Source organism: Bos taurus, chromosome 25, assembly GCF_002263795.3.
Source record: "Bos taurus isolate L1 Dominette 01449 registration number 42190680 breed Hereford chromosome 25, ARS-UCD2.0, whole genome shotgun sequence".
NCBI classification, from domain to species: Eukaryota; Metazoa; Chordata; class Mammalia; order Artiodactyla; family Bovidae; genus Bos; species Bos taurus.
The window spans coordinates 1835035-1858340 of NC_037352.1; the positions used below are offsets into that span (position 1 = coordinate 1835035).

General features: G+C 43.8%; 2 protein-coding genes across 4 annotated transcripts in view; one reads left to right on the forward strand and one right to left on the reverse strand.

The window, feature by feature from the left end:
• ABCA3 (ATP binding cassette subfamily A member 3) overlaps positions 1-1030 on the reverse strand; it is a 41429-nt gene extending 40399 nt beyond the window's left edge. For all 3 annotated transcript variants that reach the window (XM_010819069.4, XM_005224397.5, XM_010819068.4), the window contains exon 1: positions 839-1030. The gene's annotated coding sequence lies outside the window, so the exon portion shown is untranslated. The remainder of the gene's footprint in view (positions 1-838) is intronic.
• A 691-nt stretch (positions 1031-1721) lies between these two features.
• LOC777692 (uncharacterized) lies at positions 1722-18457 on the forward strand. The gene is made up of 3 exons (NM_001078152.2): positions 1722-1969; positions 17311-17396; positions 17975-18457. The coding sequence occupies exons 2-3, from the start codon at positions 17343-17345 to the stop codon at positions 18239-18241; spliced, it is 321 nt and encodes a 106-aa protein (NP_001071620.1). The 5' UTR covers positions 1722-1969; positions 17311-17342; the 3' UTR covers positions 18242-18457.
• The last annotated feature ends 4849 nt before the right edge of the window (positions 18458-23306 follow it).

A 23306-nucleotide genomic window follows, 5' to 3' on the forward strand; every position in this document is an offset into this window, starting at 1 on the left:
AGGGGCATTCATTCGAGGGACAAATATGCACCAGGATGCAACCCAAGCCTTCTTTTAGGAGACGGCCCCCGCCCTCATGAAGCTTACAGTCTACTTCAGGAAAGAGAGGATACCTAGGTAAACACAAATTCATACCAAATACAGACTGATCATGGGCACCAAGGCTGTTGCAGGCCCTTCCACCTAGACCAGGAGGTCCTCTTCCTTCGGTTCCCCACACAACTCCCACCACTAACAGTGGGCCACTGGACCCCCACCCTGAGGCTCATGAGAAGGAGGGTTTGAGAGCAGGGCGGACTCCGATACGAAAATGCATTCCCACCCACACTGGTAATCTCTGCACCGAGAGATGAGCCAGCAGCATCCTTGGCGGCCCTGCCTCGGCTCCCCCGCCAGGGATGCTTGCATGGCTTTAGCAGCAAGTGCTCAAACTGTCTGCCGGGTGAAGGCCCGCGGCTCTTAAGGTAGGAAATGTCTGTCCACCCTCCTCGGCTCGGCACAATGGATTCCGCAGAGGTTCTAGTTCCGGGAAGGTTAAGTTTCTCCAAGGGGAGCGGCTTTGGGCAGCTGCCTGCGGGGATGAGGACACGCCCAGAGCTCTCGCCGAGGGGCAGCCTGAGTCAGGGCGGCCTGGCATTGCGGGGAGATGCACCTGCTGGGCCGGCGCCGGAGGCCGGAGGCAGGGCGGGGGCGCGGCGGGCTCGCGGGAGCGGCCGGGTGCGCGGCCCGGGAGGCGGACGGCCGGCGGAACGGAGGGCGTCCCGGGCGGGGAAGTGGCCCCCAAGCCAAGAGCCCTGCGAGCCAGCGCGCGCGAGATGCGGGTCCTGGCTGCACTCACCGACCCTCTGCGCCCGGGCGACGGCGGCCGGCGCTGCCCTCTCGCAGGGTCCCTGCCCTCGGCTCCCGGCTCCGCTCTTGCCTCGCGGCGGCGATCGCTGCTGACAGCTGCTGGGCCGCCGCGGAGGGGAGGGGGCACCTGCGACCGGCGTCGGGCTGAGGACCTCGCCGCTTCGGGTCCTGCAGGGGGCGCGCCGGCCGGCTCGCGCATGCGCAGCAGGCCGCCCCTGCGGGTGTCGGACCCGCCCCGGGGAAGCCCCGCCCCGGCCCGGCCCGGCCCGGCCCGGCTCAGTTCGCGCCTGCGCAGTGCTCCGCGCGTCCGCGACACGGTCGGCAGGGGGCGCGCGACGCGGGAACCTGGGTGCGGCGTCCACCCGTGAGGAGAATCGCGTGGTCCACATGCATTTCCAGGCAGCTGAAGTAGTCGTTGCCCGACTTCTGGCTTTCCTGGCCATCTTCCATTTCTTCTCCAGCACGGTCTTTCGTTGAGTTCTGGGCCTCTTCTCCCGACGGTAGAAGGGTGCTTTGCCACCATGGGCCTGGCGAGGACACGGCTAGGCAGACGAGGCCCTGGGGAAGATGGAGGGCTTGGAAATTTCTAGAAAACGGCCGTGGGGTGGGCAGGACGGCCCAGACTCCCCGGGTGTGGCGTCAGTGCCAGGGGCAGTTCAGGGGGTAGCAAGGCCTCGAGGGTCACCTCAGGCAGGAGGGTCGAGAGTCAGAGCCAGGGTCACCTCAGGAGGGTCACAGGTCAGGTTGGAGTCCCCTGAAGCCGAGAGAGTCGTGAGGCTAGGTTAAGGGTCACCTTGGACCGGAGGGTCCCGAGGCCTGGCCGGGGTCACTGGGGGCGTAGGGGCTCGAGGAGGGGACGGCGCGAGGCCAACAGTCGCTGAGGGCTGGCCACTCGGCTCCTGACTGCCCGGGTCGTGAGCGCGGCCAGCGGCGCGTCGATTCCGAGGATCCTCCCGCGGCCCGACGTCCGCCTGCCGCCGGCTGCCTGGCTGCCCTTGGCCGGGCCTCGGGCGGCTCCTGGCAGAGGGCGCTGGGCCGGGACGCCGCTTGCTGACCAGCCGGGCTCCTGCCTACTCGGAGTGCTCCCCTGGGATGAGGACACGACCCTCTGAACCGTAAAGTAATGACCCGTGGCGGGAGCTTACTTCTGCCCCCAGACTCCTAATGGATTAGCGATGGAGCATCACAGAGCCCTGAGTCTTTACTTTGGAACTTATTTCACTCTCTGAAGTGGTGTTATTTACTTGTTTGCTGTTCTTCTGTCTCTCTCACCAGAAGATGGGCTCCAAGAGGGACGTTGTTTAGTTCACAGCGACATCCTAGGGTTCGGGCACAGAGGAGGCATTTGATAAATATTGAATGAAAAAGCCACAAAGACCTGGCTTCAGATCTTGCCCGGATTCCCTAACTAGTGCAGGCCTGGCACTTAAAGTTCGTGAACCTTAATTTCCTATTCCTGCAATTAAAATGATAATACCAACTCAAAGGTATTTAGTATTTCAAAATGAAATGGGAAAAACCATAAGCGCTGATTGCAATGCCCTGGCACCTACAAGCAGAATATAACTAGGGATTTAATCTAGACTGGTTTGTGTAATGAGTATTCCAAAAAAAAAGTTGAAGGCAATTACTGAATAAGTGGATTATTAATAACACAAACATCTTAAAAATTGTCTCTCCCATCTTGTATACTAGGCCCCTTCCCTCACAATGAAAGTATTGGAAAAACTCTGTGAACCTGGATGACTGGTCCTTCTCTTCACCCTGCTTCTCTTCATTAATCTTTTTTTATTTCAAGAACCAATCCTTCCCATTTCTAACTTAAGTTGGTTACACCATGAGTTTTTTCAAACCCTTTCTAAACCTGATCACAGTTTTGCCTAACCAAGTCCAGAAACAGAACTGGCTGACTCAGAATTTCCCTTTTATGCTTGGGGCTACAAGAAGAAGAATGATCTTGCGGATCAAGGCAGACAACTGCAGAGTTCTATATCTTTGTTCTTAATCATGTTAGGGTGCCTGCTATTGTAATTATTATCAATTTTCATAGTCATGAACTGGGACGGTGTGAAGGTCACTGGCAAAGGCATATTGTCACATGTAAAGGTTCCAGGCTCTGGACTCCCAGTTTGCAAGCAGCTGCCAACAGTGAACTGGACTCTTTTGACTCACTTCAACTATCACTGAGGGCTTCCCAGGTGGCGCTAGAGGTAAAGAATCCATTTGCTAATGCGGGAGACGCAGACCAGGACTCAATTCCTGGGCTGGGAAGATCCCCCAGAGGAGGAAATATTGGCAACCACTCCGGTATTCTTGCCTGGAAAATTCCAGGTACAGTGGAGCCTGGAGGGCTACAGTCCATGGGGTCACAGAGTTGGACACAGCTGAGCCTGCATGTGCATGTGCACATACACACACATCCCCCAGTCACTGAAAAATCCACCAACCTTCTGCAGAAGGTCCACTACTTAAAAGCAAGGCAAACCTAAATGCGCCATCTAGTCTTCGTCCGTTGGGAGATCCATATAATGGTCATCAAAGTACACAATAGAGCTGAGACCAGAACCCAGGTGTTCAGATTCTTGAGCTCTTTAATACACTCTGGTATGTGAATTAGTCTCATTCATATACCATGGATATATGCCTAAAAGTTATATGATAAACTTCTTTGGGTTTGCATGGCTCAGACATTTATCAAGATTGATGGAAAATCCTAAAGTGGATAGTGACACTCATAATCAAATCTTGTGGCTTTACAAGCATCAGTAAGCCTAGTCATCATAATAGTTGGCTGACAAATGGTGGGGCTTCCCAGGTGGCTCAGTGGAAAATAATTTGCCTGCCAGTGTAGGAGACAGAGATGCAAATTTGATCCCTGAGTCGGGAAGATCCCTGGAGGAAGAAATGGCAACCCACTCCAGTATTCTTGCCTGGAAAATCCTGTGGACAGAGGAGCCTGGCAGGCTATAGTTCATAGAGTTGCAAAGAGTTGGACAGGACTGAGTGAGCATGCACGCAGGACATATATAGTAACGTGTATATATACTGTATACATTTTTAAAATGAAAGCAGTATTGTAGCTCTATTTCTTTTGAGGGGCACAAATAGTATCTATATATCTGCATATGCTTACATATATGTCTTTTTATACAGTAGTTCAGTTCAATTTAGTTCAGGCCTCCCTGTCCATCACCAACTCCCCAAATCCACCCAAACCAATGTCCGTTGAGTTGGTGATGCCATCCAACCATCTCATCCTCTGTTGTCCCCTTCTCCTCCTGCCCTCAATCTTTCCCAGCATCAGGGTCTTCAAATGAGTCAGCTCTTTGCATCAGGTGGCCAAAGTATTGGAGTTTCACCTTCAACATCAGTCCTTCCAATGAACATCCAGGACCGATCTCCTTTAGGATGGACTGGTTGGATCTCCTTGCAGACCAAGGGACTCTCAAGAGTCTTCTCCAACACCACAGTTCAAAAGCATCAATTCTTCAGCCCTCAGCTTGCTTTATAGTCCAACTCTCACATCCATACATGACCACTGGAAAAACCATAGTCTTGACTAGATGGACCTTTGTTGACAAAGTAATGTCCTTGTTTTTTAATATGCTGTCTAGGTTGGTCATAACTTTCCTTCCAAGGAGTAAGCGTCTTTTAATTTCATGGCTGCAATCACCATCTGCAATGATCTTGGAGCCCAGAAATATAAAGTCTGACACTGTTTCCACTGATTCCCTATCTATTTGCCATGAAGTGATGGAACCAGATGCCATGATCTTAGTTTTCTGAATGTTGAGCTTTAAGCCAACTTTTTCACTTTCCTCTTTCACTTTCATCAAGAGGCTTTTTAGTTCTTCTTCACTTTTTACCATAAGGGTGGTGTCATCTGCATATCTGAGGTTATTGATGTTTCTCCCAGCAATCTTGATTCCAGCTTGTGCTTCCTCCAGCCCAGCGTTTCTCCATAGAAGTTAAATAAGCAGGGTGACAATATACAGCCTTGACGTACTTCTTTTCCTATTTGGAACCAGTCTGTTGTTCCATGTCCAGTTCTAACTGTTACTTCCTGACCTGCATACAGGTTTCTCAAGAGGCAGGTCAGGTGGTCTGGTATTCCCGTCTCTTTCAGAATTTTCCAGTTTATTGTGATGCACACAGAGGCTTTGGCATAGTCAATAAAGCAGAAATAGATGTTTTTCTGGAACTCGCTTGCTTTTTCGATGATCCAGTGGATGTTGGCAATTTGATCTCTAGTTCCTCTGCGTTTTCTAAAACCAGCTTGAACATCTGGAAGTTCAAGGTTCACGTATTGCTGAAGCCTGGCTTGGAGAATTTTGAACGTTACTTTACTAGCATATACAGTAGTTACTGATATTCAATGCGGAATTTTAGAATAGGGCTTCTCCAGTTGTTTCCAGAGGACTATGTTATAATTGGGGGATGCCTTCTAGACCAAGGGCTGTACACATAGTCCTTCATTCAGTGATTGAGAGGCATTCATTTGTAGTGGTTAAAACCGGTTATGGGCTCTGGCCACACAGTGTTGAACTGAAGCCCAGATCTTAATGTCTTAACTCTTCTCTGCCTTGATTTCCATGTATAAAATGAGGATGATATAGTACCCACTTCAAAGGATCGTTATGAGTATTCAATGTATCAAAACATATAAAATACTTTAAAAAGTGCTTTATAGCTCAGTTTCCAATTTTGGGGAGATTATGAGTAAAGCCTTTTATAATCATTTGTGACAGGTTCTTGTGTCAAAAGAAAATTTTTACATTTGAAAATAAATATTTTCATTTTGGGGGGTAAAAACTTAAGAATGGGATTATTGGATTGCATGGAAGTGTGTGTTTAGCTTTATAAAAAAAACCACCAAAGTATTTTCCCAAGTGGCTCTACCAATTTGCATTGACACTGGCTCTGTGTAAGAGTTCAGTTGTTCTGTGACTTTGCCAGCTCTTAAAATTTTTTAGCCATTTTAGTAGCTGTGTAGTAGTATTTTATTATGGTTTAAATTTGCATTTCCCTCATGACTGATGATGTTGGCGTCTTTTCATGGGCTTGTTTGCCATGCATGCATGCATGCTAAGTTGCTTCAGTCGTGTCCGACTCTGTGCGACCCTATGGACAGCAGCCCACCAGGTTCCTCTGACCATGGGATTCTCTAGGCAAGAATACTGGAGTGGGTTGCCATTTCCTTCTCCATTGTTTGCCATACATGTATCTTTTCTGGGGTGAAGCATCTTCAGTGTTTTTGCTCATTTTAAAAAATTGGGTTGTTTGTTTTCTTATTATTGAGTTTTGAGAGTTTTATGTATTCTGGATACAGCTCCTTTGTCAGTAAGCAATTTACACACATTCTCTCCCCAGTCTGTGATTTGTCTTTTTATTCTGTTTACAGTCTTTTGCAGAGAAAAAGTTTTTAATTTTGGTGAAGTCCAGTTTATTAGTTTTTCTTTTATGACTTTGGTGTCATAGCTAAGACTGTTTTCCTTAATCCAAGGTCACAAAGATGTTCTGTTTTTTTCTATTAGGTTTTTTTTTTTTTTACAAAAATATTTTCCTTTAATAAAGATTTTCTCATCATGTTTAATGGGAAACAACGAAATATCATGGAAACGGTCCAGTAGAGAAACTTTTCCTATTAGGTTTTGAGTTTAGGTTTGTGTTCTATTTGAAATTAATTTCATTTAATGGATTGAAGTATAGATCAAAGTGGGTTTATTTTTTCCTGTATGGATTCCACTTGCTCCACCACTTGTTAAAAAGATTACTCTTTTTTCATTGAATTGGTCCGTTGTAAAAAAAAATTGACCTTATTTGTGTAGGTCTATTTCTGGACTCTTCTGTTCCGTTGATCTGTGTGTATATGATATTTTAGCCCAGAATTTGGAAAATTTTCTGTGAAGGGTGAGATAGCAAATTTTTTTGACTTTCCATGCCAAGAGGCAGAGTTGAAAATATCATATGGCTACTTGTTACATGAGACAAAGCAAATTTCCATAAAGTTTTTATTAGTGGGATTCAGTATAATAATTGAATGTGGTTTTTTTCAAAACATATATCTACTAGTGAGAAGAATGGAATTCTTTTTTATGGGATAGCATACTGTGTAGCTGTGTTCAAAGACAGTGTCCCCTACCATCAAAATTGACTGTAAATGTTAATCTGTAATGAGATTTGCATATTTCATCATGAACATATGATTTAGAGTGCGTTCATGACTTTGAAAGGCATTGATCAAATTCTGTTAAATTCTGTCCTTTTAGCTTGTTCTTACATTCCAGATTCATCACATTCAGTAGAAAGTTAGGTGCAAGCTCCCCTATTGCACAGTTAAATGGATTTTGAAATATGAAGATTTCCTTTGCATTTTTGTTAAGGTCTGAAAAAATGCTTCTGAAATGTAGTTTGACCTTGGAAAATCTACCTGCTGCAAATTTGTCTGGGGATGGAGATTGCACTTCTTGTGTTCTGACAGCATTGAAAGTGCTTAGATCACCTTGCGGTTAGTTGTGACAACCAAACAACATTGGTTGTTATCAAAATGGCTGTACCACAGTATAAGTTTCACATAAAAGTACTGTAAAAGCTAATCTTCAAAAGCTAGTGTTCAATAATAGTAGTTGAGGGCAGCTTTTCTAACCATTAAAAGGTGTCAAAACCATTCTTAGTTTACAGGCTGTAGAAAAATGGGTAGTAGGCTGGATTTGGTCCACGGGCCATAGTTTGCCTGCTTGTGCTTCAGCTAATACCGTATTGCCTTTTTAAAAAATAGTTTTTTTTATTCATTCATTTACTTATTTATTTTTGTCTGCACTGGGTCTTCATTGCTGGGTGAGGGCTCTCTAGCTGCACAGAGTGAGGGCTACTCTAGTTGCGGTGCGTGGGGTTCTCACTGCGGTGGCTGCTCCTGTTTGGAGCACAGGCTCTAGGGTATGCAGGCTCAGTAGTTGAGGCACACAGGCTTAGTTGCCCACGGCATGTGGGATCTTCCTCAACCAGGAGTGGAATCCATGTCCCCTGCATTGGCAGGCAGATTCGTAACCACTGGACCACTAGGGAAGGCCCGGCCATTCTAATAGGTGTGTGGTGCTATCTCATTGCTTTTATTTGCAGTTCCCTATGATCAATAATGTTGAGCTTTTTCATGTACTTATTTGTTATCTCATTAATTATTTTCCTCATTTTTAAGTCTGGTTTTTCATCTTCTTACTGTTTAGTTATATGAGTTCTTTGTATATTTTAGATAACAGTGCTTTATCACATATGTTTTTTGGTAAATGTTTTCTGCCAGCCTGTGGCCTGTAGCCTCTCATTTTCTTGGTCTATATAGTATTTTGTGGTTTAGGAGAGAGTTTGTAATTTTCAAAGATTTGTGGGGCTTTTTGTTTATTTTTCCTGTTCTTAGTGTTTTTATCTTATTAATATTTACTTTCAATGCATTCTGATCTAGGAATATGTTCAATATTATTCAGCATTTTAGAATGCTGACTTTTTTATGGTTATACAACTGTGTTTTCATAAATAGTCCATGAAGGTGTATGAACTCTTTTGACTCACTTATGTTGACCCTGTTTTCATGTGGTGGACATTTTGATCCCAAGGATGATTTGCGTGTACACTTTTAAGGTAGAATTATACCAACAATGACGAATTTTCGTCTTGAATGTATTTTCAACAAGAACTCCACTAAACTAATTTCAGGGAAGGGAACCACATCAATATGTCAGTCCTTTCAGAGTCAGGGGCTATGACTTCTAAAAGTAAACCGAGAACCTGAGAGACCTTATCTGTGGAAAGAGACAGAACTCCATGGCTGCCATCCAGACTCAAGCCCTGTGCTTGAGCAGAGTATCTGGTTTTAATTCCTAGCTTAGGGAGCCAACATAATGTAAATTGACTGGCAAAGACTGATATTTTGATGGACTTTTATTTTTGGAAGTGGGGGAAATGTTTAATAAATAAAACTCTGTAATCTCTCAAACCCTAAGGTAATCTCTAGGCACTTCTCAAAAATCACATCAATAGGAAGTGAGCTACTAAGGTTCTGTGACTGCTCAGAAGGGAAATTGCCTCCTATTTCCTACTTGTGAAGGGCCATGAAGGATCGCAGATTCAACCAGTTTACCCCTTTTCAATATCTGTTAAGTGACTTGGGTGATCATATTCTCATCTTTTAGCACAAATTGCTATGCCCTGGGGAGTCACATGCACACCGGGACCAGAGGAATGCTCGTTGCCCGACAGCCTAACCTTGATCCTGGATGCAGAAACTGCACAAAACCTGGCAGACCTTCTTTTTGGAGAGGGAGCGAGTGTGTTTTATGTTGTATGTAGATGGTTTTTTATATCAGGCAGAGAAGTTTAGAAATTTTGTATGCAGGATGAATTTCTGTTTTCTGGAGAAAACAGAAATTGCCCCTGCCCCCCCGCCCTCCTGATTTCTGCTGATAACAGAAAGCTTCTTTGTCTGTGTATAAGTAGGTGTGTAAGGGGATAAGTGTTCCATATGGTTCAGGAGATGCTGACCGCTTCTCTGCCACTTTTCCCTACCCTCCTTCCATCTGCCACCCTGCTGGGACTCAAGCTAACCCATTAAGAGTCCTCTTGGAAACGACCAGGACAGAGACTCTCTTCTTTCTGGGGTTTTGATATAAGCCTAGAGCTCCTGGGGGCCATCTCCCTGCAGCCCCATGTATTTAGAGCCCACCTGACAAGAAGAAAGGCAATGCCAAAGAAAGCTCAAACTACCGCACAATTGCACTCATCTCACACGCCAGTAAAGTAATGCTCAAAATTCTCCAAGCCAGGCTTCAGCAGTACGTGAACCTTGAACTTCCAGATGTTCAAGCTGATTTTAGAAAACGCAGAGGAACTAGAGATCAAATTGCCAACATCCGCTGATCATGGAAAAAGCAAGAGAGTTCCAGAAAAACATCTATTTCTGCTTTCTTGACTATGCCAAAGCCTTTGACTGTGTGGATCACAATAAACTGTGGAAAATTCTGAAAGAGATGGGAATACCAGACCACCTGACCTGCCTCTTGAGAAACCTGTATGCAGGTCAGGAAGCAACAGTTAGAACTGGACATGGAACAACAGACCAGTTCCAAATAGGAAAAGGAGTACGTCAAGGTTGTATATTGTCACCCTGGTTTTTTAACTTCTATGCAGAGTACATCATGAGAAACGCTGGACTGGAAGAAGCACAAGCTGGAATCAAGATTGCCAGGAGAAATATCAATAACCTCAGATATGCAGATGACACCACCCTTATGGCAGAAAGTGAAGAAGAACTAAAAAGCCTCTTGATGAAAGTGAAAGAGGAGAGTGAAAAAATTGGCTTAAACTTCAACATTCAGAAAACTAAGATCATGGCATCTGGTCCCATCACTTCATGGGAAATAGATGGGGAAACAGTGGAAACAGTGTCAGACTTTATTTCTTTGGGTTCCAAAATCACTGCAGATGGTGATTGCAGCCATAAAATTAAAAGACACTTACTCTTTGAAAGAAAAGTTACGACCAACCTAGATAGCATATTCAAAAGCAGAGATATTACTTTGACAACAAAGGTCCGTCAAGGCTATGGTTTTCCCAGTGGTCATGTATGGATGTGAGAGCTGGACTGTGAAGAAAGCTGAATGCCAAAGAATTGATGCTTTTGAACTGTGGTTTTGGAGAATACTGTTGAGAGTCCCTTGGACTGCAAGGGGATCCAACCAGTCCATCCTAAAGGAGATCAGTCCTGGGTGTTCATTGGAAGGACTGATGCTGAAGCTGAAACTCCCAATACTTTGGCCACCTCATGTGAAGAGTTGACTCATTTGAAAAGACCCTGATGCTGGGAGGGATTGGGGGCAGGAGGAGAAAGGGACGACAGAGGATGAGATGGCTGGATGGAATTACCCCGACTCGATGAACATGAGTTTGGGTGGACTCCGGGAGTTGGTGATGGACAGGGAGGCCTGGTGTGCTGTGATTCATGGGGTCGCAAAGAGTCAGACACGACTAAGCGACTGAACTGAACTGACAAGAAGACACGAGGAAAGTAGAATGGAGAGAGAAAAAAACTCTGATTATGTTATTTGACTGTTTGGATTCAGCTGTGTTCTCTGGCTTATTCCACTTTGGACTTCCAGTTATGTGAGTAATGAATTCTTTTGGGGGGGGAGTACTTAAGTGAGGTTGAATTGGACTTCTGATACTTATAAATGAAAAACACAAAGAAAGAAGTGGACGATATTGAGATATTTTTCAGAGACAGAATCATTAGGACTTACTGATGGATTTGATATGAGAGGTGAGAGAAAGAGATTAAGGTTCAAACCTAGATTTTGGCTTAAGCATCTCGTATAAACTTACCGTTTACTGAGCTGGATAGTAGACAAGGCAGAGAGAATAAAATCAAGAGTACCTTTGTGGACACTTCAAGTTTGAGACGCCCTTTAGATTCACTGCCCAGTAAAAGTACTTTTCTTGTGAAAGTTGACCCATTTCTGAGTTATTTGGAATTATTTGAGCACTGATTGCATTTCGTCCTCAATTTTTTTCCCCAGGGTATTTATGGGTCCGTTGATGTTTGCGTGCTTAAAAATATCTGCCTGTTAACCCAGCTGATTATAAGGTCTTAGAATTGTGCCCTTTGCCTCCATCCTCTAAGGAGACTCCTGCACTGTTTGCTGACAGTCTCTGGGGAGAGGACTGAGGGAGGCTGGATGATTTTCTCCCTTCTGGTCAGTGATGTGAGTTGGTATTTTTGTTTTTTTTTGCCTGGATGCTTGTAGGAATATTTATCCATAATGTTCAGTGATTCACCAGGATGGTCTCTATTTTTATAGTTCTATTTAGGTTTTTACTGGAACATGAAGATCTTAAAAAAAATTTTTTTTTCCAAATTCAGCTCTTCCGTCCTTTAAAGCATGTTTTCTCCTAATACAAACGTGTATCTATATATCTATGTATATTTCTGTTCTTTTTTAAAAAATACAATCTTTTTTATATTCTTTTCCATTATGGTTTATCACAGGATATGGAATATACTTCCTTATGCTATACATTAGGACTTTGCTGTTTATTCATGCTAAATATGATTATTTGCATCTACCAACCACAAACTCCCAGTCCATGCTTTTCCCTCTCCCCTCCTCCTTGGCAGCAAGTCTGTTCTCTATGTCTATGAGTCTGTTTCTCTTTTGTTATGTTTTCTGTTCTAATTATGCCATGGGCTACGAATTGAATTGTGTTCCCCTAAAATTCATGTGTTGAAGCACTCACCCCCAGTGACTCACCTGGAGACAGAGTTTTCAGGTAATGGAGGTTAAATGAGGCTGTAGGAGTAGCACCCTACTCTGACAGACTGGTCCTGTGAGAAGAGGGAAGGAGAGGGAGGTCTCTCTCCGTCGTATGAGGGTGCAGCGAGAAGGTGGCCATCTGCGAGCCAAGAGCTAAGCCCTCACTGGGGGAATCTGACTGTGCTGGCACCCTGATCTCAGACCGCTAGCCCCCAGAACTGTATGAAAATAAATTTCTGTTGTTCAAGCCATGGAGTCTGTACTGTTTGTTATGGCACCCAAGAACACCAGCACATGATTCTGTGCTCAGGGACATTAATTATCTGCATCTTTCTTACCTTTTATGTCTATAATCTTGTCTCTTTCGTCTCTCTTCTTTTTCTCATATATTTTCTCACATTTATTATAAATAAGAAGATATATTTTCTCATATGTATCTTGCAGATCCCAGATTTCTGCTAGTACATAGAACTCTCCCTCACCCTTTTAAAGATTGCATATGATTTCATTGTTTAGGTAAACACCGGTTTATGTAACTGTTTATATCCCCTACTGGTGGGCTGTTTACAGTTCTTTGCTGTTATGAACACTGCTGCAGTGAATAACCTGGTACATGTGTCATTTCATGTTTGTGCAGGTTGTGTCTGTAGAATAGATTCCTAGAAGTGGGATTGGTGGGTCAAAGGACTAGCAATGTGTTCGTGTAGAAATTCTGAATAGTTGTTGTGTTGCTTATTTTCAGCCCTTTTTTCTTTGTCTCAGCCATCTGTTTCCCCAAATATAGCATAAACGGAGTTTCCTTAATCCCTTCCCTGCTTTGCTGGGACCTGTTTGAATCCTAGAGTCCTCATAATCGGGCATGAGGCTGATAATTCACATTTTGTGTTCTGTTGTGATGCTGTGAGCCTACGGAAGTGACTGAGGCCTTCATCCTGACTCCACTGAGGCCTGGCTTCTCTCTGCTCAGGCCTGCTTCCTTTACTCTCCAAAGCACTGATTTCGAGAGTGCTTTTCAATAAACTTCTTGTGCAAAGATCCCCATCTCAGTGTCAGCTGTGTGGTTTTAAAATGCACTTCCTTGATGACCAGATAGGTTGAACACTTTTACATGCTCACTGGCCTTTTGGTATCTCATTTGGAAATCATCTGTTCAGATTTCTTGCCTGTTTTTCTGTTGGGATGTCTGTCTTTTTCTTAGTGACTTGTAGGAACTCTTTAAATATTCTGTATACCAGTCGTTTTGAAAAGATTGAAGGTGGGAAGAGGAGGGGACATCAAAGGACGAGATGGTTGGATGGCATCACCGACTCAATGGACGTGAGTTTGAACAAACTCCGGGAGATGGTGAAGGACAGGGAAGCCTGGCGTGCTGCAGCCCATGGGGTCGCAAAGAGTCGGACATGACTGAGCGGTGAACAACAACAGCAACAGCAACAACAACAACAACAAGTGCATTATAGATAACATCTTTTGTAGAATAGAAATTCTTATTTTGATATAATTCCATTTATCATTTTTCTTTGTATTTAGTGGTTTGGAGTCATATTTAAGAAATACTTGCCTACTGTAGGGTCATGACTATGTTCTGCTTTCCCCTAAAAGCTTCATTGGTTTATCTTTCACGTTTTGATCTGTATGTCATCTGAAGTTGCTATTGTGTATATGCTGGAGGCCCAGTTGACTGAGCAGTTTTTTGAACCCTGTGTCCTGTCGTGTCAGCTTTGTTATAAACAAGGGCCTGTATACCTGTGAGGTCTTTCTAGGCTTGTGTTCTGTTTCATTGGTCAGCTTGTTTACCCTTAAGTGCATCTCTGTTGATTCTCACTTTCTACTTGTGCTGTAATGTTTTCCTTCGTACATATTATTTTTCTTCACTAGGCTTTTTTTCTTCACTGGGTTCCATGAAGATGAGCTCCACTACTGATCAGTCTTTTTATGGTATCATTTTGCCCAGAGACAGTGCCTTAAACGCATGATTGCTGGTTGTTGTATGTGCCCTCCTGCGTGCTCACTCAGTCGTGTCCAACTCTTTGTGACCCTTTTGGACTGTAGCCCACCAGGCTTCTGTGTCCATTGGATTTCTCAGGCAGGAATACTAGAGTGGGTAGCCGTTCCTCCTCCAGGGGATCTTCCCGATCCAGGGTTCGAACCCGTATCTCCTGGGACTCCTGCATTGCAGGCAGATTCTTTACCACTGAGACATGAGGGAACTCCTGTTGTATATTACAAGCATCTAAATAAAAGCTCTTTTATCTTTATAAAATTTTGGCTGTTTCTGGCAGCATACGAAACTTACCAGTCAAGGAATTGAACCTGTGCTGCCTGTATTGGGAGCTTGGAGTCTTAACCACTGGACCATCAGGGAAGTCCAGATGTTCTTTTAAAAGAATATCTGTATTATCACAAATTTTAAAAGATATGAAAACCTCCATCTGTTCTTACTATTTTGCTGTTCCATTCCATTGAACTGGAACTGTGATCAGAGAAAACCATGTATTCTCATTGTCTCTGGCTGTTACTTTTTGTGTTGGGCCAGTAATGAGCCAAAATATGTCCTTTTTTCAGTGGTGAGGGTTTAGGTTGGCAAATTCTAATGGAATTTTTAAAGAATTAAATGCAGAATGTTTGGTAGATGGATATTGTTCCCAGCTCTTCACTCTTTCCTTGAATGAGATTTCACATGCATGCCCTTCACCATGTGATGCTGCAGCGCTCTCACCAGAGGAGTTCGTTTCTTCCCCTGTTGCGCTGACACTGGGCTTGGGATGGGGTTTGCTTTGGCTGGTAGGATGCTTAGCAAGTGTTGTGTGAGCACAGGCTTTCCATGTACCTGTGTGGTTTGTCTTGGCCTCTTGCTACCAGAACAACATGCTACAGTGGGTGACTGGTTGAGGAGACACAGAACAGGCCGGTATTATTTCAGGCTGCCGTAACAAAATACCATAGACAGGGGGACTTAAAGAACAGAAATTTATTTTCTCACAGTTCTGGGGGCTGGGAGTCTGAGACCAAGGTGTCAGCAGATTTAGTTTCCTCTGAGACCTTTCTCTTCGACTTGCACACGGCTGTCTTCTGGCTGTGTCCTCGCGTGGTCTTTCCTCTGTGCTCTGCATCCCTGACGCCTCTTTGTGTATCCAGACTTCATCCTCTTCTAAGAACACTAGTCGGATTGGATTAGGGCCCAGGCTAACAACCTCATTGTAACTGAGTCACCTCTTTAAAGGTCCAAACTCCCAAGGCAGTCACATTCTGGGATACTGTGGTTAGGACCTCAACATATGAGTTTGAGGGGACACCATACAGCCCATGACAGACCTGTAGACAGGTCCAGCCAGTCCCAAGAGGCCAGGACAGCCACAAATCTCCAGCAGACCCATAGGCAGGAAGTAAATGATGCCTGTTGCTCTTGGTCACTGAGTTCTGGTGTGGAGTTTGTCATGTAAGGTTATGGCAGCAGTAGCTGACTAAGTAAATGCATCACTTCATTCACTATTATTTTTCATCAAGGGGAGATTCACATAGCACATAATTAGCCATTAAAAATTGTAAAATTCAGTGATACTTCATGTACTAGTCATAATGCTCTTTCTTTAATTTCTTTTTCTTTTTTTGGCCATGTGGTGAGGAAGTGTGGGATCTTAGTTCTCTGATCAGGGACTGAACCCATGCCCCCTGCATTGGGAGCAGAGTCATAACCACTGGACCACTAGGGGAGTCCCCAGTTTCTTTAACTTCTAATGTGCAACATCAGAGGTACTTTAACTGAAGGAAAAATATGCATTTTCTTTCCTCAATGGAAAAATATTTTTCTGAAAAAGAAAACCTCATTGTGGTAGTATCTAAAAGTTAAAGCATATGTTACACTTGGGAAACACAGACTGAAAAGAGAAGGAACTTGGTGCTATCCAGCATTTTAGTCTCCTCACAATTATGTCTGTTCCAACCACATTCCTACAAAAATTGTCGGCCCTTTAATTTATTTATTTATTCATTCAGTATTTGCTGACTGACTACCGCATGCTGGCCCTACTCTTGTGTCTGGGGATTCAGTGGTAAAAAAAAAAAGACAAAAAATTGTTGCCTTCTTGAAGCGTGTGAATTCTAGTAGGGAAATCATATTAAATCAGATAAATATCAAGTTAAATAGTTTAAAGGTGCTAAGAAGCAAAATTGACAGGGAAGATTGATACAATATGTTCAGTGTTTTGAAATTTTATATAGGATGATCAAGAAAGGCTGAGAAAGTGACTTTTAAATAAAGATCTGAAAAAAGTAGAAGAGCTGGCCATGTCAACATGAGAGGGAAGTGTGTGCTGGGCAGAGGAGACAGCAGGGGCAAAGGTGTGGGGTGGACACCTGGCTCCTCTGCTCAAGCCTGTGACGGGAGTGCAGAAGGAGGGGCGGTAGAGTAGGGGACGGGTGAGCAATGAGCGAGCTAACAGGCTGCATCCCATGGGATGCTCATTGTCATTAGCAAGGCCAGGCTCTTCCGTGCGGTGAAACAGGAGCCACGGGAGAGTTTTGAGTGAAGGAGTGGATGTGGCCCGACAGGATCGCTCCTGCTGCTGCAGGGAGGATGGGCTGCAGGTTGGCAGGAACAGTGATACCACTGAAGAGGCCCTTGCAGGCATTCAGGCGAGAGATGAGGCGATGTTGGACCAGGGTGCCAAGAGAAGCGGTGGTGAAAAAAGATTGAATTCTGCTCTGTTTCAGAAGTAGAGTCAGTAACCCTGTGTAACTGGAAGAATGAACTGACATTGTCTGAGGAGAGGAAGACTGTAAGAATGATCTGTTTCAGGAGAAATATATGAGCAGACTTGTTTGGGCAGGTTGAGTGGAGATGACAAGCAGGCAGTTGAACATTTGGGTCTAGAAGCAACTCAAGGCTGGAAATGTAAATTTAAAAAGTCATCATGTAGATGGATTTAAACCCAAAATAGTGAGTGAGAGCACCTACAGAGTGGTGCTGCTCTGAGTCCACAGGTGGGGCCTGGAACACTTTAATACTCAGAGGGCAGGGAGGGGAGGGGCCAGCACCGCTGGACCGGAAGGAGGAAAAGTGGTCCAGGCGGGGCTCCAAAAGCCTGGGAGCAGAGAGCGTTCCCAGGCCCAAAGAGCCACTCAGGATTTTAATGTTAGTAACATCTCCCCATTTGTCTCCCAGCTAGCGGCGATCACTCCTCTTCAGCTAGAAAAATGGCGATGTTCAGGAACTTAAAACTTCTTCTCTGGAAGAATTTCATTTTAAAGGTGGGTACGGATATCTGTAGGGAGAATGTGAGTCTCCTTCGGAGGAACTGAATGATTTAGTTAAATTGGTTTCTAATCATGGAGTAAAGAAAAAATTAAGAACTTGTAAAGCAGCCCTTTTCTGTAAATGAGCCACATTTCTGTGGTAATTCCGTTAGTTCTAATTACTGAAGATAACCATCATTGCTACTGATTTCTAGCCATTGGTGTTACAGAAAAGATAAAAGCAGATGTTTCTAGCTAATTCTCATTGTTTTTTTTTTTTTCCTTTTTCATATGTTGTACAGGGTGGCTGGAAGAAATATAAGCATTCTTTTATATATATATATACACCCACACATACATACACACACACACACACACACACACATATATAAGTGAAGCATAGTTGATTAAAAGTGTTTTTACTGGAAGAACATTTGCCATGTAGTGACTCAATGCTTGTGTTCTATTTTGGATTAGCATATTTATTAGTGAAGTGTAGTTGATTGAAAGTGTTCTTAATGGAAGAACACATGTAGTGTCTTAATGCTTGTGTTCTATTTTGGATTAACATATGGCTTTTGTTTTTGTTTTAGAAACGAAAGACTCTGGTAACAGTCCTTGAAATCTTGATGCCGTTACTGTTTTGTGCAGTTATAATATATCTTCGTTTTGGTAGTTTGCCAAGAAAGAGACCTCCTGTAGACTACAAAGTAATTGACATCACTTCTCTGCCAGAATTCTTCAATCAATTTCCTCTGAAAAATAAATTTCAATTAGTTTATATCCCTTCCAAAAGTGAAACTTTGAAGAATATCACTGAAATGGTGAAAGACTTCTTTACTGTTGAGTTTGAAGGTTAGCTATAAAGATGGGGGCAGGACAGAGGGGCCATTTTTATAAAGTCTAATCTGAAGTTTTTTCCTGTGAGGTCTTACAGTAGTGGTTCCACATCTGGGCTCTCCAAATTCTAAAGAGTCTGCATGTATCTTTATTATTTTACACAACACACACAAGAGACTTGTATATTTATGTCGCAAGGCTTCAAGGCTAATTAAAATGAGAAGTGTTTGTTCTAACTCACCAAAGTGACACTGGTCATCTCATATATTTAATCAGAAGTTCTGGTTTGCAGTTATAATATGTCTCTGTCTAATAAACAGAAAACACTCAGAGATTCTGAGTTAGCCTTTTACGCGATCTCTTTTCTCCTCTTCTTGTCCCGTTCTCATCCAGTCTCTATGTGGAGCCAAAAAGGTCTTTAAAAGATGGGTGGGATCTGGCCAGTGCCAAGCCTGCGCCCTGCCCTCAGTGGCTCCCGCCGCGCTGAGCCGGGTCGGGCCTTCCCCAGTCTTGCGTGCTTGCCCTCCTCGTGCCCCCTTTCATATCCTGGGCTCTGGGAGCCTTTCCTCCCTCTGACAGAACCCTTTGCCTCCAGCTTTTCCTTCTTATCATTCTGGTTTCAGCTAAAATGGCACTTAGGAATGCAGGTTTTAGGTTTCCCAATTCTGCCTTTTTCTCTCTCACAGAATCCTGTTGATGTGCTCATAGCATCTTGATAGCTGTGTAGCTATCTGCCTTTCCCTGCAGCACTTTGCCTCCGCCACAGGGCAGAGGCATGTGTGTTCCATGCACACACTGTGCCGGGTGCACAGTAGGTGTTCAGGACATACTTACTGAGTGAATGAATGCAGTTAGGTAGATACAATTTTTCAAAATGTGGAATAATTTTTCAAAGTTACTATAATTATATGTTTTTATAAAGTATTCTAATAATACATAAGGCAGAAAGTGAAAAGAAAGGGTTCTACTCCCCCACCTCTTGAGTGCCACTCAATGTGGCAGTTCTTTTAAAGGTCCTCAGTTGTCGAATGTGGGGAAACTATTTCAAAAGTTGTGCTTTATACTTTCCTAGTATTCTAAAATACTATTCTAATTCAGCTACCTTTTATAAATACAAGATTACAAAATTAAAAAAAAAAAAGAAATCCTCCCTGATGAGGTGATAAGTGTGATAAAACACGATGATCCACCCATAGGAAATGGGAGGGTGGTGGCTTTCAGGGGCTATCCAGGAGGGGGACAGTGAGCAGCCAGTCCCTGGGGTGACTGAGGATCTGGAAGTCAGCAGGTGAAGCTGACATGGTTGAGTTAGGTGAGGTCGGGCACGTCTGTAGGAGCCACAGCGTGCAGAGCTTCGCTGGCCTTGTCAGAGCATCGGGCTTTCTTCTGCACGCAGAAGGGGTCCATTGCAGGGCTTTGGAGAAGACAGGTTAGACTGCAGTGTCATTTGTTGTACAAAGATTTCTCTGGCTGTCCTCTGGAGTGGTGATTGGAAGGGGCTGGTACTCGCAGACATTCACGAGGGAAAGATGGCTTGCTGACTGCTAGACCCAGAGCTTCCTCGCCTTTGCCCTCAGCGTGCAGGGCTGCACTCATGCGTTTCCTGCCTGGGATTCTCTGCTGCTTGAGTGCTGTGACACTGCAGTCTTCACCTGTTCCCACCTCCCTGCCGTTTCCATGGCTCACTCCTGTCCTCAGACAGCTCTCGCCTTATTACAGAACCATATGTGACACAGAACAGAGTTCAGAGTTAAAGTCCCTTCCCTAATCCCACTCCCCAGAATTCTTTGTTAACTGTTTGGGATGTATTTTTCTGGAATTAAAAAAAAATTTTTAAGGAACTTAAAATTTACAATAAATACAAAAATTCCTTGCATTGAAAATTGCAAACAATATTAAAGAGATAGGGAATAAAAGTTAAACTCCCCTGTTTATGCCATGGGTTTCCTTAGTGGTTCAGTGGTAAAGAATCTGGCTGTAATGCAGGAGATGCGGGTTCAACCCCTGGGTTGGGAAGATCTCCTGGAGGAGGAAATGGCAACCTACTCCAGTATTCTTGTCTGAGAAATCTCATGAACAGAGGAGCCTGGCAGGCTGCGTTCTGTGGGGTTGCAAAGAGTCGAACACAACTGAGTGACTGAACAACAACTAATACCTTCAGGCCATTCCCCTAAACAAATCCTCCAGCCTAGAAGTAAGGACAAGCAATAGCTTGATGATCTCTTCCAAACCACGATAGACATCTGGGTTTTTCTTCCCTTTCTATCCACCCTTTTGATATACACACAGAGCCTGTTCCTCCCTGGAGGCCTGATTTCTCTCCCACTCTGAGCCCATGATGGCTCCACCCTGGGTGCAGGATGAGTTGTAATCTCTCTGTACTAGTTGGCAGTCCCCTCACTGTAGGAGTTTGTCCAGGGAAGACACATAACTCGGTAAGACTCAAGGAAACAGCAAGATTTTTTCCTGGGGATCTCTGGGAAAGAGATTATTGCTGTTCTGCTTCTGGAAATATGGCACACTAGGTTATATGGACCAACCCAACTATCAAGACAAATAAAATAGGGTAAAAATATATTGATCCAGGGATTAATTACTTAGATGTTAATTTCATAATTGTTCATTAAACTGAACGTTTGTGTTTTGTATGCCTTCCTGTAAGTATACTATTTTGTACAATTTAACAAAATATGTGTGTATGTATATGTGTGTGTTTAAAAAGGCAATCTAAATAAGGCTAAGGAAACAAAAGAACAACAGCAAATCTTTGTATAGGATAAAAGGCAAATGTACTCATAATCCTATCACCCAGATAAAAGTGCTATTTAAAACCTTGTATGGGCTTTCCTGGTGGCTCAGCTGGTAAAGAATCCACCTGCAGTGTGGGAGACCTGGGTTCGATCCCTTGGTTGGTAAGATCCCCTAGAGAAGGGAATGGCTACCAACTCCAGTATTCTGGCCTAGAGAATTCCATGGACTGTATAGTCCATGGGGTCTCAAAGAGTTGGACACGACTGAGTGACTTTCAGTTTGATTTTTCAAAGCCTTGTATACACCCTTCTTTCCTTTTTTCTAACAAAATTGGATCGTCTTGTATGAACTCTTAACCTACTTTTTATTTATTGTATTGTTAAAATATTTCTGTACTCTTGGATATTTTTCTAAAAAAAAAAACCAGGTGAAGGAAAGAACACAGAGAGAGGTCAATGGAATCCCCAAACTGCTTCTTGTGAAACCTGCATCATACAAGAGGGAACTGAGCTCATTCAGGTGGAATGTCTCATAGGAGACCATCTCCCATGGAGCCAGGACCCCAAATGCCTGGACTCCCACTGTAAGCCTGAGCCAGAAGAGAACAAGCCTCTTTCCCACCCTGGAGGGGCTTCGAGAAAACAGCACAGCAGCAGAAGCGCCTGCCCCCAGGGTTTGGAGCCCAGATTCACATCCCCTGGTTGTCAAAAGAAAAGAAGAGAGAACCCCTCAAAGTACAAAGTGAGATGTTGATGGCCAGATGCAAATGTCACCTCCTCTGAAAGAACACGTCATGATTCTGTATCTCAAAGAAGGGCGGCCACAAATGTGTCACAGTGAGCACATATCAGAAAACGAGAGCAAGGGTGAAGATCAGTGTGAACGACAGATGGCAGAAACAGAACCAGAGATACTTCAGATAATGGAATTATTAGCCTCACATTATGAAATCACTATGTTTACTAGATTTAAAAATATAAAAGACAACCTGAAAATATTTGTAGCTAGTATTCCACTATAAGAGTTGCCTAGCCGATGTGAGGGGGGAGAAGAGCCAAACAGAACTTCTAGAAGTAAAAAAATAATCAGAATATGATACAAAACTCAGTTGAAGGTAAAACTGGTGAACTGGAAGACAGCTGAAGGAGACTTTCAGAATACAACACAGAGAGAAATGAAATGACAAAATAGAGAAGAAAAGTTAAGAGACAGGGCCCTCACTATTCCATTTAGAACTTCAGTTGGGAGGTCTTAGTCCCAGAAACTGCTAGCATCAAAAAAATTATCAAAAAAGTAATACAGAGGAAGAGAAAGAAAGTGGTTTTTTTTTTTTTTAATTTTTTATTGGAAGTTCCACGGGATCCCAAAGGAGTTGAGCATGACTGAGTGACTAAACAACAACAACGACGACAGCAACAGCATCGTGTTAGCTTCAGGCACACGGCAAAGTGAATCAGTGACACACACACATCTCCACTCTTTTAGGTTCTTTTCCCGGGTAGGCCATTACAGAGTATAGTAATATGTGCTATACAGTGGGTACTTATTATCCATTCTGTATACAGTGGTGTGTATATGTCAGTCACAGTCTTCCAATTTGTCCCTCACCTTCACTGTCACACTGAGTGAAGTCAGAGAAAGACAGATACCATATGATATCACTTATATGTGTAATCTAAGAAAAAGGTTCAAATGAACTTATCTACAAAACAGAGAAGTCTTGAGACTGGATACAGTTTGAGAACTGGATCAAGTCTCAGCTTTTGTGGATCAAGTGGTTGTCTAAAGAGTGGGTTTTGTTCTGGTAAAAAGGTAAAGTTCAGTTTCACCAAAAAGTCTTTTCAGGAGTTGTTTTAACCTGTTTTGTGTGTTGGGCAAGGTGTGGAACAGCTTTTACCTTAGAGTTAATTTATTCCATTACTAAGGTGTGACTCTTGTGAACACCTCAAGTGATCACCAGGAACTATCCCCACTGGCTGGTCAGAACTCAAGTGCCTCCTGATCTCAGTGGGCTCTGGGCACCACTGAGCCCGTCCTGTCCTGCTCACCCGGGCAGGGCACATCATAGGAGTCATTAAAGTGTCCTCTGAGCAGGTTTCTGGGGCCATTTCCCAGCGCAGCCTGCTTCTCCTGGGAACTCTGGCCTGCAACTTAAAGCCACTTCAGACTCTTCCAACTCAAACCTCTGTCAATGCAGCCACATAGCTGTCTGTGTTCCACTTGGGTTCCCCCTCCCTGCTCTGTGGTCTGAAATGTGCCTTCAGACAGAAAACCAGAGCGCTCTTAGTGGTCATCTTATTTGTTTCTCTTTTCCTAGGAATCATAATGCTGTGC